Source organism: Heloderma suspectum, chromosome 6 (genome assembly GCF_057233095.1).
Source record: "Heloderma suspectum isolate Gila_16-S chromosome 6, 16-S_ref, whole genome shotgun sequence".
Classification (NCBI taxonomy): domain Eukaryota; kingdom Metazoa; phylum Chordata; class Lepidosauria; order Squamata; family Helodermatidae; genus Heloderma; species Heloderma suspectum.
Genome location: NC_139463.1, coordinates 85,352,170 through 85,370,907, shown reverse-complemented (window position 1 = coordinate 85,370,907; position 18,738 = coordinate 85,352,170). Strand labels below are relative to the sequence as shown.

Sequence of the window (18,738 nt, the reverse complement as noted above, 5' to 3'; positions counted from 1 at the left end):
TCATGTAAAGAACCCGCAAACCTCCATGAGCAACTAATCACAACCGTGCAATAAAAGCCTTGTGTAGAAATGCTCAAAGCATGTTTATGTTGGTCTCCCAAATGCCAAACAAATGAGCCAGCCAGTGGTAGAGCCTGGAGATCTCTCCCACAATTGAATGTCACCATCTCTCTCAGGCAGAAATACTGACACTAGGCAGGCACACTAAGGTGAGGACACAGGACAACAGATCCCAGCCCCCACACAGGTAGGAAAGCACTCCCTTGACAAAGGACAGACACTGCACGTGCTCAGGGATATTTTACCCTTCATTCACTTATAGATTTTTCTCCTTGAGGGAAAGAATGTTGCCTCTGTTATTGTTCTAGTAAACTGAAGCTTTCAGTATTTGATGATTAACCAGTATCTGACTGGTCAGATGACTGGTCAAATGCCAACCATAGCTCAGAGCAGAGGATGATGGAATAGAAGAGGAAGCCAAGATCCTTCTACCCTCACTGAAGCTGCTGGAAAAGAAAGCTAAGGTTCTTCTGCCCCAACTCTCCATCCTCTCCTGTACTCCAACCCTGGTGAGGCACTGGCATGGCATGGCATGGCATGGCAATGTGCTGTAGTTACCAGACCAGACAAAACCATATTGTGGACCTGATGCTGCTCACAGGCTGCCATTTGGCTGTTCCTGAAACACTATAGCATTGAACATTAATAGCAAGGAAAGACTGTGAGGAAATTGCCCACAATCTTGATTAAAAGCTAAATTGAGGGTGCTTTGCCAACTGTACTTACCAACGTTAATGGAGACCCTTCTGTCTCGATATGAGGATCTGCCACAACAAAGAGGATTAGGTAAAGAAGTGGGTGAGGGAACAAAAATTGTTCTTATACCTCATCCTTATGAACACCAGCTCAGCTGAGGGGCATGTGACCAAGGAATGAGCTAAAAGGCTTAAAGCCACAATACTGGATTCTTGAACAGTTGTACATCTGGAGATAAGGCTGCTCTGGACACTGGGCAAGACAGCTAATCCCTGTAATGCTGAAAACAGTGCCTGGCCTTGCTAGGATACTGTGTCAATGACATCACAATGTGGGGGGGGGAGGCATTACTGAGAGGATGACATCACAATGTAGACCCATGTCGAAATGGATGGCATCACAAAGTGCAGGCACATGGTTGCCTTATCTGCCTTTAAGACTGTAACATTTTTCTGTGTGCAAAGTGTGCCAAAGGTCCTATCTGAATACCCGATGTCTTGCAATCTTAGCAGCAATTAGTCTGTATGAGCCAGCTCTGCAGCTGACGCAAAGAGCTTTACAGAGGACATATTAGATTTGAAATCCTCTCCACAAAACCTCCACACATTATCACTAATTTTCCAATACAGGATTGTTCTTGGCTCGGCATGAACTTGAGCTCATGTATCCTAGTGCGTCAGAGGCCCAAGAGAGTCTCTAACAATACTACTCTAGAATTTGCAAGAAGTCGTATGGAGAACCATTACAGCTCCCCCATTCCCACCAGGCCCCCCAGAGCAGAATTTGAGGAAAGCCTTAAGCCCAGAACCTACTATTGAAGCCAGGGCTTAGCCCTTGAACATATCATCCTGTAATAAAGACAAGACAGCCTCAGAGTTATTGAAAAGACATCACTGTTAAAAGAACCACACCACACATTCCCACACTCCTGGAGTGAGGCCACAAAGCTTCCAGGAAATCTTGAGCTGCAACATCTCTTTTTTTTTCCTTTGAATTTTTTAAATTATGACTGCTACTCTACCCCTGCTCCATTGTGTTCTGGTTATTCTCAGCCGCTTTACAAGGACCCTACCCTTTCGTAATTTACAGAAGACTGGCTGCCCCTCCAAGAACTGGACACTAACCAGAAGTAAATAAGCACAAAACTGAAGGGCTGAGGGCAGAGCTGGTGTCAGCACCTAGCATTCTTAGGTAGTTGCTGGGACCCCAGCTCCCCAGCAAGGTCCATCACTAATGTGTACACTCAGCCCTGCATTAAACTTTTTCTGGTGCTGTAATCAGAGGCAGGTGGCCGAGTCTTGCTCCCATTTTAATTATCCGCAGTGTCCCAGGGTACCACTGCACTGACAGCATTGTGGGAACTTAAAATGTTGCTTAGACCCAGAGGCTCAGTGCTGCTTGGAAACTCTGTGGTTTCCCGCTCAATAATATTATTCTTCAGAGAGAAACGACAGGGTTTGCTGGGCTAGAGCAGCCACCTTCTCTCCTACCAGGGAGAGGAAAGCCTTCCCTGCCCCACGAGTGAGTGTCTATGTGTGAGAGAGACAGAGGACATCTCTACACCAGCCTAAAATCCTGCATTTAAAACAGGAGTTTCTGCTTCTGTTTTAAATGCAGGATCACGACGAGTCCCTTTTTCACCTGCTTCCTCCCCCGCTCCTTCTCCCCATATCTGAGTCTTCCATTACCTTTCATTGATCTGGCTCCTCTTTTTGCCGCTTTTCCTCTTTTCACGGGGGTGGGGGGGTGGGGGGGAACTCAAGCAGCAGAACACAATGAGGTAATTTGATAGCACATTGGGCTTCTTCCTACAGAGCTTTTCTCCTGAGATTGAGATTGCTCCTTTGCAGAAGTTTGTGGGCTCTTTACATGACGTCGTGACCCTCCAGGGCATCTCCTGCACTAAACGCCCTTTGTTCCGCTTTTAAATAGATTGCAGATCTGGAGGGACACAGCGTCATGTAAAGAGCCCGCAAACATCCATGAAGAAGCAATCTCAATCGCAGGATAAAAGCTCGGAGTGAAGAAAGGCAGAGAGTGTGGGGAGGCTGTGCGTGTTGGTTTATTTTTATATGCGGAGGCTTTATTATTTGATTTCTACCCTGCTTTTCTACTAAGAAAAATGGTACTCAAGGTGTTTCAATCATAAATAAAACTTGATTAAAACAATAATTTTAATCTCTAACCTCACCCCCATCCAAGCTGCATGAGTGTGTGCAGCCAGTGACTGCCCACCCCAAACCGTATAAGTTTCCCCACTCCCTGCAACAGGGGATAAGCTCTTCTTTCTTAAGTTTTTTCTTTTCTTTTTTCATATGTGTATATTTTAACTGGAAGCTGCCCTGAGCTTTAGGGATAGGGCCAGATAATATAAAATAATGACAATTGTTTACCTCAAAGCATGTGCAGAGTGCATTCATTACTGAGAAACTTCAACAAGCCTTCCCCATTCATCTGGGACTAGCAGGCAGGGTGTCTTTGTGTGGCTTTCAAGAAAATGTTGAGCCCTCACACCTCTGGTTTTAGAAACTAACCACTGGGTGCCTCTATAAAATCCAGAGGTTATGCCTCTAGCAGAGTGCAGATGCAACCACCAACACAGAGATCTGTAAGCTCTGTATCCATTTGAAACTTTGTTTTTCATCTTCACCCGTCTTGTGCAAGTTCTCTTTTAGACATCATAAAGGTGGAAATGCAAAAAGCGAAACAGTATTTTTATGCTTGGTTTTGCTTACCACACGCTCCTGGGCTAATGTGGCCTTCAGCACTGAACAATCTATCCACTAGATAGTGTTTTGGGAACCCAGGGAGTATGTATAATGTGGTCTGACAGCACATGGTTTTCTTGCACAGTTGAACCTAAGCAGGTGTTAGACTGGTCAGTGTGTGCAAGGCCCATGTAAGCCACTCCTAACTTCCAGAAAGGAAGCAAGGCTGCTGCAGGTCACAATTGATATGCATTCTGGCAGATGGCAATCCCATCTATGTCCCCTCCAGCTTTGCAGTGGATTGACTTACTACACCCTGTGCCCACAAAGCACTTCTAATTCTGTTCCTGGCACCAGTCCAAAAATTCCCCCCTCTCTGATTTACATCCCTGGGTCTGTCCAGAGCGGGTGCAACTAGTGTTGGCAGTCCTCGAACATCACACACTAAATCATATGCCAAAGCTAAAATCTGCCAGGTCTTCTTCAATGACGTCCTTCGCCACACCTTCTCCCCTGCCCCAAATCATACTGGCCAAAGCAGAACTGAAATACCACATGCCACCCATCTACCCCACTTTGGCAGGGAGATATCTGATTTTAAAGCTGGTTTCCTAGCCTTGCCACTGCACAAGAGATTGCAGAAAGTTTCAAATTCTTTCAGGTTTTTTGGACATTCAGGTAAGCTGTCCTGGAGCTGAGATTGCTTGATCAGAAGATGTCCTGTAGAAGGACATTTAAGGTCATTTGTGAGCTAATTCAAATGAGCCATGCAGATCCCGAGTTACTTGCAAGCCTTCTGCTTCGCTGCAAACAGATTAATGACAGTTTTTCCAAAACCTGAGCTGTTCTACATTTTATCTTCAATTCAGATCATTTGACAGCTAGTTAAGCAAAACATGCCTAGGTTAGACTTTACAGAGTGGAATAATAAAAATGAACAACCCAATCCTATAGAGTGGATTTAGGTGTCCCATTGAAACTGACGGGTTTAGGCGTGCCAAACTTGCACAAGATCAATCTGTAAAATTCAGCCTGAAAGCACAGCAGTAGGAGTCTTCTTTAGGATTAATAAATATAGCAAGATGCAAAAAGGAGGAAAAAATCATAAGGCATTCTCTCTCCCCCTCTCTTTGCCAGAAGAGTGGGCACATCTTTTATTCTTAATAATTGCCACCCCCTTCCTCTTTGACTCATAAGTGAAGAATCTCTACCTGTCATATAAACATGTATAGAAAGAATAAGAAAACTCTGTTTTTTGTAAACCTAGTACATCAAGCTTCAACCCAACTTGAGCCACCTGGGCAGTGTGGATAAAAGGGCAGCTAAAGTGTGTTAAGGGCTATCTAACCTCTCCCAGGTGATCTGCACTGAAACAGACAGATCTGTTTTTCTAGTAGGAAGGAGAAAAGGACGCCTGACTCTCCTGGGCTATCTGCAACTGATGTTGTGATTCCCAGGCGGGCAGTTCAGGAGAGCAGCCAAAGGACTGTTGTGTAACAGCAAATGTGTTTGTGTAATCTCTCATCAACAGTGCTGGGAATCTGCTCTCACACCTCAATTCTATGGCATGTTGGACCCACTCCAACAGGCTAGGAGCTCAGGCTGGCCCCCAAGATGCCATTCAACTGCTGGGACAACTCAACAGGCCATCCAGGTCCTCTTCACCCTGCCCTGCAGCAAATAAACATTGGGATTGTTTTGTCAGGGCTCCTCGGAGCAGAAGCAGGAGACTGTTGACCCCTGTTGGCAGGAATGAATGCAAAGTCAACATATCAGAAGGGATCAGAAAGGCCATTTAGTCCAATCTCCCTGTCCAAATGTAGCACCTTCTATCCAGTGACATCTCACAGATGTCATCCATACAATAGCACGCCACGAACAAGGATAGCAAAGAGCTTGAAATAATGCATGCAAATGAACGTCTTTTGTTTCAGCTGAAAGCAAATCTGTATGTATGATACTTCATCCTCAACTTAAAGCTTCACTCCTTGCACTAAAGGTTCCCAGCAGTACACTTCTCTCTTCCCAGCTCAGTTGTTCCTCTATTTGGCTATTTAAATAATTTTGGTTGATCAGCTGCATGTCCATTAGTCACCTAATAAGAAAAGCCTGCCTCCACCCCAACACCCATATCTTAGTAACATTCAGGCTAGACTACTGCAAAGTCCTCTACATGGAGCTCCTTCTGAAAGAAAAAAAACAACCCCATTTAGAAGCTACACCTAATCCACAATGTGGCAGCAAGGATGTTAACTGTGGCAGGCTGTATAGAACATATTACTGCAATGTTGTGCCAACTCCAATGGCTTCTTGTTAGTTAGTTTCCAGTCCCAATACAAAGTGTTAGTTTTGACTTTTAAAGCCCAGAACAGTACCTTGGATAGTTCCTTTAGAGTTCTGACCGATTCTGGCTGAAACCTGGAATGGATTCATTGCCCCACTGACATAGGACCACCAGCTTCTACTGGGAATCTTGTCTGGATCTTTCATTTATGCAGTTTAGATTGCAAGTTCTGTGCTGTTTCAGAGGGCTTTGGGGACAATATGTAATTAGTTGCTCCTATGCCTTACCTGGTTCTTGTGCTAAATGCCGCTGTTGGTTTTTCCTGTATTGCAGTTTCTATTCTTTTAAACTATGTTTACATTGCTATTAATCTAACTTGTGGATCCTGATGGAGGGAAAGGCAGGCCATACATCTCTTACATAAACAGAGAAATAAATTACATTGAAAAACATTTGCATACTACCAAAAGCTCAATAATAGGTGATTTTCTGAGACACAGAAGGAAATAGGAGACAGCTTATGAATGGAACAGATGAGGAATGGAACAGGCCAAGCAATACATGTTATTGGGCAAACTTGCTTTAGGAGGGAACAAGCTTGTGAGGTGCAACAATCTCTTCGGCATGTGAAACAGAAAAGTTGGTCATTCCCAACTATGTAGCCTACAGAAAGAGCCAAGATTATAATTACAAATAACGGTACTATCAATAAACAGACTAACTTCATTTTAAACACCCCGAGACTCCATTGCCCACTTAACACTTACAGACTTTGTAATGAGCCAAGAAGCTGCAATCGCATTTTACCTAATTGTCCTTTATATTCAGCAAGAGAGGGAGCGCTCAGGCTCACTTCTAGTTCTGGTGGAATTAATAAACAAGACTTAGTGCTGCCCCCAGGTGGATAGAGGATATCTATGTTCCACTCCTTTCCACGCTGGTCAGATCACATCTGGAGTACTCTGTCCAGTTTTGAGTGCCATAATTTTAAAAGGGCATTGACAAACTAGAGCATGTTCAGAGGAGGGTAGTTGGGATAGGGAAGGGTCTGGAAAACAAATACTATGAGGAATAAAGGAAAGATCTGGGTATGTTTTGCCTGGAGATGAGAAGATTAAGGGGAGACATGATAGCAGTCCTATGCCTAGTGCCTGTGTACCACTCAGAGCAGGTCACAACAATTAAAAACCATAGTACAATATAAAACAGTACTTTCAGTATTTATTTAATTTTATTATTAACATGTATATACCACCTTATTGGCTAAAAAGCCATCAAGACAGCGTACAACACTGTAAAACAATAAAACCTTAAAATAAGGAAAAATAAGAAAAAATAAGAACATTAAAAGCAGTAGAAATGTTTAAACATTAAAACTAGCATTAAAACTACACATTCTAAAAGGATAAATTGAAATGATACATTTTACACCCTTTCTAAAGGCCAAGAGACTGGGGCCCAATCGTAATTCTTGAGGAAGCACTTTCTGTAGTTTGGAGTAAACACAAGAGAAACACCCCTTTCACACTTGCCTAACAAATGGTCCTCTGTGGCTAATGGCATGCTCAAAAGGGCCTCTCTTGCAGATCTTAATACTCAAGCAAGTTCATAGCGAAACAGATGGTTCCTTAAATAGCCAGGTCCTCAGCCATTTTGGGTTTTAAAAGTTAAAAGCAACACCTTAAGTTATGCCTGGAAAGCAACTGGCAACCAGTGCAGGTGTTTTTGGACAGGTGTAATACGATCCCAATTCCATGCACTGGTTAGCAGCCTAGCTGCAGCATTTTGCAGCAATTCAATACAGTCAAAATACAGAGGAAGGAACCATAGAGAAAACCTTTAAACAAACCTTTAGCAGCCTGCCAAAATAGAAACGTCTTCACCAACTAGCAAAAGACGCCCAAAGAGGAGGCTCAAGAGGTGAGCTCAAACACCTAAAAGGCTGTCATGCAGGAGATGGAAGCAGACTTTTTCTCTGATGCTTCAGAGGACAGGACTAGAATTAATAGGCAGAAATGGCAAGGAAGCAGATTCTAGCTAAACATTAGGAGAAACTTCCTAAGAGCAAGAAATGTTTAACAGTAGACATACGGCCTTGGAAGACAGTGGGCTCTCCACCATCGGAGGTATTTAAGCAGAGATTGGACCGCCATCTGTCAGAGATGCTGCAGCTGCAAGATTCATGCATTGAGCAAGGAGTTGGAGTTCATGACCTCCGAGGTCCCTTCCAACTCTAAAATTCTCTTATTCTATTTTCCTATATAAAGAATAACAGTCCCTGTATCTTTTAATTTGGTGGTGGATTACAAGTTTCTTTCCTCTTGGGATATGCAAGCATGGTGTGGCAGTGGTACACTTACACAGTTCCAAAAACCCTTTAACAGCTGCAGACTTCATATGCTGTTATCTTTTCACATTGGTAGTTATTGTATTTCTGGGAACCCTTCAGGGTTGAATATAAATATATATCAAATAAATACATTTTAATTGGCTGGTTTTTAAATGTCATATTTTTAATGTTTTGATATTATAGTTGATAGAAAGGTTCTAATTTATTTTTAACAATTATGTAAGTTCTACCCATTTCTGCTTCTCTCATCACTCAGTTGTCTGTGGAAACGCCACTATCTGTTGAAATTCACATTTCTATACAGTAACACCTAAAATGTAAAATGGAACATGGTTGTTCTAAAATGGAACAACTGAGTGGTTCAAAATTGGGAAAGGAGTACAAGAAGGCTGCATATTGACACCCTGCTTATTTAACTTATATGCACAGTACATCATGAGAAACGCCGGGTTGGATGAATCACAGGTCGGAATTAAGATTGCCGGGAGAATTATCAACAACCTCCGATATGCAGACGATACCACCCTAATGGCAGAAAGCGAAGAGGATCTCAAGAGCCTCTTGTTGAGGGTGAAAGAGGAGAGTGCAAAAGCTGGTTTGAAACTCAACATTAAAAAAACGAAGATCATGGCATCTGGCCCCATCACTTCCTGGCATATAGAAGGGGAAGAAATGGAAGCAGTGACAGATTTTATTTTCTTGGGCGCCAAGATCACCGCAGACGGTGACTGTAGCCATGAAATTAAAAGACGCTTGCTCCTTGGGAGGAAAGCTATGGCAAACCTAGACAGCATAGTAAGAAGCAGAGACATCACCTTGCCGACAAAGGTCCGTCTAATCAAAGCTATGGTTTTCCCAGTAGTAATGTATGGCTGTGAGAGCTGGACTATAAGGAAGGCTGAGCGCCGAAGAATTGATGCTTTCGAACTGTGGTGCTGGAGAAGACTCTTACGAGTCCCCTGGACTGCAAGGAAGTCAAATCAGTCCATCCTAAAGGAAATCAACCCTGAGTGCTCATTGGAAGGACAGATACTGAAGCTGAAGCTCAAATATTTTGGCCACCTAATGCGAAGAGAAAACTCCCTGGAAAAGACCCTGATGCTGGGAAAGACTGAAGGCAAAAGGAGAAGGGGACGGCAGAGGATGAGATGGCTAGATAGCATCACGGATGCAATGAATATGAACTTGAGCACACTCCAGGAGAGAGCAGAGGACAGGAAGGCCTGGTGTGCTATGGTCCATGGGGTCATGAAGAGTCAGACATGACTGAATGACTGAACAACAACAACAACAAACACCTAAAATACAGGTACCTCTCACACTGAGATTTGCAAACCCTAATTACTACGTAATCTGATACTTTGGAAGGAGGGGTTCAAATAAATAAACTAATTTGTTTAAGTATTTCAACTATTTTATTATTTTACCTGCTACCATTAAAAATACATTACTGAGGTAGACAGGAATATGCCATTATAAGCTGTGATTGTTCACTAACAGCACGAACGTATACATGTCTAGTCAGAGCCAAGTCTCATAGAGTTCAATGGGGCTTACTCCCAGATAAATGGATATAGGATGGCCCCCTAAATGGAGTGATAGACACTCTTATCCTGCATACAGAGCGGGATAACAATGAATGAATAAACGATCTGTGTAGCGTCTGCTGTGCCTTCTGTTGTCACTGTAGCCCAGCACGGTGTTATCAGGCACACAATACTCTTTGTTGTAAGGCTCAAGAGGTTCAAATGTTGGCGCCCGACGTAACACCTTCCCTGTGACGTAATAGCACTCCCTCAAATCCTCACACTCAGCAACAATGGTTGCGGTGACGTCAATACGCAGCAACCACTACGTCAGGTAAGGGCAGAAACTCCCTTTTCCTTGGACTCTCCATCTCCAATTTAGCCTTTACCCAAGCTCTTCGTGGGCACGTGGTACGGCGGCCAAGATGGCGAGGGGGCGGATGCAAACTACAACTCCCAAGAAGCTCTGGGTGGCCAATGGCAGAGGCGCAGAGGGGTGGGGCCGCTGGGTGTCGCGGGCGGTTAGTGTGAGCGAGGTAAAGGTTGGGTGTCTCGCGCCACCGGCCGTTGGGAGGGTGGAGCGGGGGCCCCTCCCCCCACAGCTCCGCTGTACCCCTCCCATCAACCCTCCGTTGCGGCGAAGCGCGCGGTGAGGAAAAAAAAGGCTCAGGTGAGGAAAAAACAGAGAAAGAGAGGGGGAGAGGGGGGAAGGGTGACAAGACGTCGCGAGGCCGAACGACGACCAAGGGGGAGGGGCAGTGAACCTCGGTTCCTTAAAGGGGCAGGTCCATATTTAAAGGGGCATATCACGGGATTTTTTAATTATTTTTTTTTACCCTCCGATAAAAAATTCCCTTCTGAATCCTGGTGGGTGGAGAAACAGGGAAGGCGTTCTTTAATTAAAGGCGCGGTGGTTGGGCCTCACGGATCCCCCTTCCCGTAATAATGATAGAGAGAAGGAGAAAGCTGTAAACTGCACGTGTTCAGGAGAACTCTCGTCCTGTGTAACAGTTAAAAAGAGATCTAGGATGAGGCTCCGTTAGGACCAGGCTCAAATTCAGCCCTATACACTTCTAAGTCTTGCATTGAATTATAAGAGTTGTATGAGAGAAAAAGAGCCCTAACTCCCTTCATGGGACTACACGAGGCTGGAAAACATTTAAGGGATCAATCCTATGCATGTTTAGACAGAAAAAGAGGCCTACAGCTCCCAGCATGCCCCAGCCAGACATGCCTGGGTGGGGCATGCTGGGAGTTGTAGGCCTTTTTTTCTGTCTAAACATGCATAGGATTGAGCCCTAAATTATGGTGGGATCCATTAAAAAATTCACAGCTGACAGTGGGTTGCGGGGGGGAGGGAGAGGATTTGGCTCAGGGAAAGCACTGCTTCAGTTCCCATCACGTTCAGTTCTTTGAAACTGCATATCCTTTTGCCCCTTAAGGGATTGGTTGTGTGGGGGAAGCCAGGTGCTGGGTGAGGGCACATTGGCCTCAGAATCCTGCATCTTTCAAGGGCAATTTCTAATTTTATCTCTGTTTAAGTTCATTCATTCAAAACATTTTTATCCAGCTCTTCAGCCATGGTTCCAGGAGCGGGGAACAAAGATTGGAAATAACAGTCCTTGCCTGCAGTTGTACAATTTAAAAGACGCAACAAAAAAGGAAAGGGGATTGGGAAGAAGGAGGGAAAAAAGCAAATTTAGGTGTAGATTCTTAGTTGTAAAGTTTAGCAGGAGATGGAGCTAAACACAGGAGGACTGGTGCTTCTCCTTCCTCAGATGGCTTCAGCCATGGCAGGAGGGAGGAGGCTGTCACCTGGAGGTGAATCCTGGCATGATATAGGGCAGGGATGAGCAACTTGTGGCCCTTCAGATGTTTTGGTCTAGAACTCCAATCAGCCCCAGCCAGCATAGCCATTGGTGAGGCATGATGGGAGTTGTAGGCCAGGGACATCTGGAGAGCCACAAGTTGCCCACCTCTGATATAGGGAGCTCTACTGCTGCTTCCTCTCCCTCCTTCATGGAGCAGCTGTCCTCACTGCATAAAGGATCCTTCTTGGGGGAAGATATCAATCTTTGCCTATGCCAATTTCCTCTTAAGCCAGTTCCCCCTTCCCAGTTCTTTAACTGACAGAGGGACAGCCCATCTTTGGTTAAGAAAGGAGGATTGGGATCTGATCCAAATCCTACCCTCAGCCTGAAGTAATGCAACTGTCAAGCCAGGTGCTTCTCTTCAGTCATCCACATCCCACCTATAAGACCATAGGGAGAGCCATGCTGGATCAGACCAGAGGCCTATCTAGTCCACCATTCTGTTAACACAGTGGCCAGCCAGCTGCATGTGGGAAACCTACAAACAGGACATGAGTGCCATAGCACCCTCCTGCTCAGGTTCACCAGCAAATAGTGTACATAGGCATATTGCCTCTGAGGCTAGAAGTTGCATATAGCCCTCATGATTAGTAGCCATTAATTACCTTATCTTCTATGAATTTGTCTAATCCCCTTCTAAAGTAAACTTTCAAGGTGGCTGACAGCAAGTGAATAATGATGGAAAATGTCCACTCTCAGGCCTCAGATCATGGGAGGGAAACCATGGGCCTAAGGAGGTTCTCTGTGTAGCCCATGGAACTTCCTTGGATTCCTCCAGAGTCAGGCTTGCCTCCAACCCCCACCTCCTAGAGGAATCACTGCTGTTATCTCCAATCTGAGATAGGAGGTAACTGTTGGGATGTGGGTGGTGGGAGACTCGGCAGCCGACGGGAGGAGTGGCTGGTTTTCTCAGTGCTGGCTGAGTCTGTTCACACAATGCACACAATCCATATGGGGATGATGCACGTTGTGCACAGCCAAGAACTCAGCTGGCTCTGAGAGGAGTGGCTGCTTCTCCCAGGACCAGCCAAATCCCTTTCTCTTTGCGTCTCTCATCACAAATAAGGCAAAGTCGGTGGGATGGGACTTGCACATGTGACAGAAGAAAATCTACATGGGGGGGTGTTCTATTTTATCTTGCATCTCCTCAAAGATCTACTTTTCAGTGGCACAATTCAAACATTCAGTTGCAAGTCATAAAGTGACATGAGGTCCTGTATGTGCATGTGAGAATCACTGAATCGCCTGTTGTTTTCTTTAAATTGGTGGTACGTAGTGATTTTACCCTCTCATTTTGAGAGAAACGTCACTGATAAACAGTTTTTGTGAAGAGGTAACTCTTGGAGTTTGTGAGTTCATTCAATCGAATTTCCATGTGACGGTGAGAGGGTAAAGTCACTGCATGTAGATTTTACCACCGAAGAAACACATGGCTGAGAAGCTGTGTGAGGCTGAGGTCTGTGATGGTTATGACACTCTCTTTCTCTCTGCTTCCAACAGGTGAAATCTGAGGCCATGGTGGGAGCTCAGCAGCTAGAGATGCAGGCAGCGGCAGTGCCAGCGGCGGCCCCGGCAGGCGGCGGCCCCGGCGGCAGTAGCGGCGATCACCAGTATGAGTGCCTGGAATGTGGCAAGGTGTTCAAGTGGTCATCGCGGCTCATCCACCACCAGCGGACTCACACAGGCGAGCGCCCTTACAAGTGCTCAGAGTGCCCCAAGGCCTTCAAGGGGTCATCAGCTTTGCTGTATCACCAGCGCGGACACACGGGGGAGCGCCCATACAAGTGCGGCGAGTGCGGCAAGGCCTTCAAACGGTCGTCCTTGCTGCAGATTCACCAGAGCGTGCACACCGGCCTGCGTGCCTTCAAGTGTGCTCAGTGCGGCCTGGCCTTCAAGTGGTCTTCTCATTACCAGTATCACCTGCGCCAGCACACTGGCGAACGCCCCTACCCCTGCCCGGCGTGCGACAAGGCCTTCAAGAACTCCTCGAGCCTGCGGCGGCACCGCCACACACATACTGGCGAGCGTCCTTACGTCTGTCCCATCTGCGGCAAGGCCTTCACGCAGTCCACCAACCTGCGGCAGCACCAGCGGGTGCACACTGGTGAGAGGCCGTACCGCTGCCAGGACTGTGGCAAGGCCTTCACCCACTCCTCCAACCTGGCGCTGCACTGCCGATCAGCACACGCTGCCCACCCTGCGCACACCTGCGTGATTTGCGGCAAGGCCTTTGCGTCTGACACCTACCTGCAGCGGCACTTGGAGACTCATGCCGACGTCGCTCCTCCGGCACAGCTCTTCCTTGAGGAACCCACCACCACTGTAGAGATGCTGTTTCGGTGCAGCATCTGCCATCTGACCTTCCCCCTGCAGGAGCAGCTGCTGAGCCACCAGGAAGCACATTTGGCCCCGGCAGAGCCATTGCCACTGCCACCGCCAGTGCAGGAGGCCGCGGCATCCGTAGCATCCCCCACCCCCTCACTAGCTTGCTCAGTGTGTGGCAAGACTTTCAAGAGTGCGGCAGGTTTAGCACGGCATCAGCAGAGCCAGCACTCGTCCGATCGCACGTACACCTGCATGGTGTGCGAGCGCTCTTTCCCAGCGCTGGCCAGCCTCCTGGGCCACCAGCGTTCGCATCCCCCAGCTGAACAGCGGCTCGAGGAAGCTGAGGTGACGTGCCCAGCGCAGGCTGAGCCAGTGGCCACAGCCACAGTGACGCCGCCCCCACCCCCTGAACGCCCCTACGTGTGCGGAGAGTGTGGGAAGGCCTTCAAGGGCTCGTCCGGGCTGCGCTACCACCTGCGCGACCACACAGGTGAGCGTCCCTACGCTTGTAGCGAGTGTGGGAAGGCCTTCAAACGCTCGTCCCTGCTGCGCATCCACCAGCGGGTTCACACGGGGCTGCGTGCCTTCACCTGCCCCACTTGCGGGATGGCATTCAAGTGGGCCTCTCATTACCAGTACCATTTACGGCAGCACACCGGCGAGCGCCCGTACGCCTGCCAAGATTGCGGGAAAGCCTTCAAGAACACCTCGTGCCTTCGCCGGCACCAGCAGCTGCACACTGGTGAGCGCCCGTTTGCCTGCCAGACCTGTGGCAAGGCCTTCACCCAGACATCCAACCTCCGGCAGCATCAGCGGGTGCACACTGGCGAAAGGCCCTATTGCTGCCGGGACTGCGGCAAGGCCTTCACCCACTCCTCCAACCTGGCATTGCACAGGCGCACCCATTCGCGGGAACGCCCCTTTCAGTGCCCAGTTTGCTCCAAGGCCTTTGTCATGGCTTCGTACCTGCAGCGCCACTTACGCACCCACAGCAGCCCTGAGGCGGCCAGTCGCCCAGCCGCTGCCTCACCTGCTGCCACCCAAGAGGTGCAAATCATGCCCAACATGCAGGCCACTCTGAACGTGGAGTTAAGTGGCAGCCCAGCCCCCGCTGTTTCTTCCAACACCCAGACATTTCTGCTGGTGCAGACGGCACAGGGCTTGCAGCTTATCCCCAGCGTGCAACAGCAGCAGCCACCGCCACCCCCCCAAAGCTCACCCCCCAAGCTCATCCTGCTGCCCAGTCCCCAGGTGGTGTCTACTACGCCTACTGCTCCAACCAGTTTTACCCTGTTGCCAAGCACTCCCACCACCCCCAGCAAATCTGTGCCGCTCCGTCAAGGTAAGGGAAAGAAGCCTGTGCCACCGCTTCCCCCGCCACCGCCAGTGTCTGGCAGCCAGAATATCATCTTAATGCCCAGCGCCACTGGACCCAGCATGCAGCCCCTCCAGAATGTGCAGATCCAGAGGACAGCAGGGCTGCAGACTGGCGGGCAAAATGTTATTGTCCTCCAGAGCATGCCAGAACAACAAGGGGGCACGGTGCAGATCCAAACTGTGTCGGCTGCTCCATCAGCAGGCACCATCCAGATTCAAAGCTTGCCCCAGCAGCTCCACAGCCTTCCTGCTGCCCAGCAAGGCAGCACACTCCAAATCCAGACCCTGCCACCTTCTCAACAGCAGACTGGCACAATCCAGATCCAGGCCCTGCCACATTCTCAACAGGCTGGCATTGTGCAGATCCAAAGCCTGCCCCTACCCCAGAACGCTGTCCAAATCCAAAGTTTGCCCTCCTCCCAGACAGCAGGCAGTGTGCAGATCCAGAGCCTATCTGGTCATACCCCAACTGGCACGGTGCAGTTCCAAACTCTTCAACCTTCCCAGAAGCTGAACGCTGTGCAGTTCCAGGCTGTGCCATCATCCCAGCAGGTGGGGACCTTGCAGCTCCAACCTCTCCAGCCTTCCCAGCAAGTGGGGCCCCTTCAGATCCAGACCTTGCCATCGCCCCAGCAGGCCAGCCCTCTGCAGATCCAGAACCTGTCCCCTTCAAACCAGTCTGTGACCAGCGTTGAAATCCAGGGCCTTTCACCTTCTCAGCAGCTAGATGGCACCATTCAGATCCAGGGCCTGGTGTCTTCCCAGGAAGGGCAGCAGCTCCAACCTTCGGAAGAGATGGGCAGTGTCCAGCTTCAAACGCTGGGCCCACCTCAGGAGATCAGTGAGATGGGAACTGCTCTGTCTAGCTCCCATGAGCTCTCCGAGGTGGACCTCCAACAGGGACCCAGCTTGGAGGAAAGCCAGAACCTAATTGTGGTGCAGAATTCTCCAGGAGAGGAGCTTCTGGGGCCAGGGGGTGAGGTGGAGGGCCTCGAGGGGGTGCAAGACATGCACTTTGAGACTCTGCAGACAGAGGAAGGAGTTCAGAATGTGTTGGTGCTGAGGGGTGTAGGGGGGGAGCAGACCCGGCTGTGCGTTCAGGAGGTGGAGAACATCCAGACGGTGCAGGAACTGCCCGGCCTCCAGCTGCAGGGTCCGGAGGGTAGTTCAGGAACTGGGCAGAACCTCTTGATCATCCGCAGTGCCCAGGGAGAACAGACCCTCCAAGTGCTGGAGAGTGTGCCGACGCTGCAAGTGAGCAGCCCAGACAGCACTCAACCTGCCGTTGACGGCAACAGCACCTCCCAAATGGTGCAGCTTTTGCAAAGCCCAGTCACGTCCCAAGGCCTGCCTTCCATCCAGATTGTACAAACAGTACCAAACATGCAACTTGTTCACACATTCTGAAAGCAGCTGTCCTCACACACATTGGAGCATCAGCCAAGACTCGGTGGTGTTCTTACAGGTGAATGAGATGGGGGCCCTACCTAGTGGCTGCTATACTTAAGACTTGCCAGACAGGGTGGTTCCTGTCTAGGTAACTACAAGACTCATGGGTGGGGTTGTTGTCTCTTCAGGTGAGCTCAGCTTGGGTTCCTCAGGACAAATTCTTTCTTGGTGTGACAGCACGGAGCTTGGTTCAAGCCTCTGCCTGCAGGTCCAAAGCATGCCCTTGGCATTCCCTCTCCCTGCTCACATGTGGGCTGCTGCTGCTGCTTCTGCCCCTGCAGCCACAATGACTCCTTCGCCAGCCCCACCTCACCCCCAAACACTTAAATTGCATGAGAGAGTAGCCAGTCCAGTCCTTCATCCCAGATCCATCCCTGTTTTCCCACTACGCTTGAAATACTTTGTTTTGGCAAGAACCAAATGTTTGTGCAGCCTGACGGTTAAAAGACAGTGCATGGTGGCCAGGACCTCTGTCTTTCCTTGCCACGTTAGGCAGGGAATGTGATTAGTGGGTAGCAACTGGACATCTGGCTTCTCTCCATTTCCCTTCCATGTTACGGCATTTGATCAGAGTGCTGTCAAGTAGCATAAGCTCCTTTTGTGTAATAGAAAATGGGGAAAGTTCAAGTTTTTGGGTCTTCCATTGTTTCTGGATGCTGCGGGAGGCAGTCTTATGAGCTGCCACAGACTGCACCTCCCAGCCACAGCATCTTTTCCAGTTAAGCCCTTCTCATCTCCTGTTCCCCATTCCAGCCCTTCCTTCACCATGGCAGAACCACATTTCTTCCTGAGTGGACCCCAGTTCCTGGTGCTAACAAACACAAGAGGGTCACAGACTCTGCTGGCCTAGAAGGAAAATAAAAGACTGCTTTGAAGCACATTTGCCTTCTTTCTTTCAGTCCTGTTCTTCCATGTATCATGCATAGGCTGGGTTCACATCTCCAAGATGCAGTCCAGACTGAGGCCTGTGCAGTACCCAGGTACCATAATTCCTTGGTGGGTTTTAGTCTAACTGGACTTTTGGTAAGAGGCTGCCCCATCCACAAGGGGAGCTACATAGGAAGCTGCCTTATACTGAGTCAAACAATTGGTCCATCTAGCTTTGTATTTTTTTGCACTGACCAGAAGTTTTTCAGGGTTTCAGATGGGAAATTCCAGCCCTACTGGAAATGCCAAGGATTGAACCTAGGAACTCTTGCGTGCAAGGAATGTGCTTTAGCACTGAACTACAACTCTTCCTTAAGAGCCAGTCACTTGCTGCACCCTCTCGCTGTACATCGGGACAGCATATATAAAAGTACAAATCTATATGTTACTATAGGTGGGGGTTCTAACAATAATATTTTACAGGTGAGAAACACTGAGATGGAGATCAGCAATAAGCAGGAAGCCAGGTATGCCAGGAAGTTATTTTTTAATTGCAATGTTACTTGCTATTAAGAAAGCCCTTGTTGATCTACTGCAGATCACCCAGAGATTTACCAGTTGATCCTAATCTGCATTCTGCCTGCATAAGAAGACACAAGGAAGATGGCAGGAGGAGCCCTAGCTGTTGGAAAGTGCTAAAGAGAATTGCAGGGAGGGAGATAAAGAACTGCTGGCTACTTTTCTGATAATACTAAAAATTTCTCAGTAACAGACTATTCATATTTCTAGGCAGCCACACTCCCATGCAGTGGTTTTTAAACTTTCTGGAAACCCTTTCTACGTATATCAGCTGCAGAACTAAACATTTAAGAGTATTCTAGGGCACTCACTCAATGCCAGAAACCTATTAAGCCTTGGTGTCTGCATGAAGAGTAATGTTCTGGAACATATTCATATAGGGTTGCCATCTTTTTTCTGGCCTTGTACTTGTACTTTTAACAATAGCCTGATAACCCAAATATAGCAGGTGAAGCACCTTTTCCTGGCATGGAGATAAAGGACGGGAAACATTTACCTGCCTAGCATCTGTGTACTGGACTGCTGTTAAGGCACACTAGCAGGAACAGTGGAAAAGGTGGCAAGCCATCACCAGGCTCAGCATTGGAAGGGGAAATTGTTAATGTTTTCTGAGCATTGTACAGCTACTGGAAGGCAATCCCCATCT

At 48.1% G+C, this 18,738-nt stretch overlaps 1 protein-coding gene across 1 annotated transcript; it reads left to right on the top strand.

Moving 5' to 3' along the window:
* Positions 1–10,159: 10,159 nt before the first annotated feature.
* ZNF628 (zinc finger protein 628) lies at positions 10,160–17,532 on the top strand. The gene is made up of 2 exons (XM_084805129.1): positions 10,160–10,294; positions 12,996–17,532. The coding sequence occupies exon 2, from the start codon at positions 13,011–13,013 to the stop codon at positions 16,602–16,604; it is 3,594 nt and encodes a 1,197-aa protein (XP_084661255.1). The 5' UTR covers positions 10,160–10,294; positions 12,996–13,010; the 3' UTR covers positions 16,605–17,532.
* The last annotated feature ends 1,206 nt before the right edge of the window (positions 17,533–18,738 follow it).

Coding starts and splice junctions, on each gene's coding strand:
- ZNF628 (XM_084805129.1), top strand. CDS start 13,011: ATGGTGGGAGCTCAGCAGCTAGAGATGCAGGCAGCGGCAGTGCCAGCG.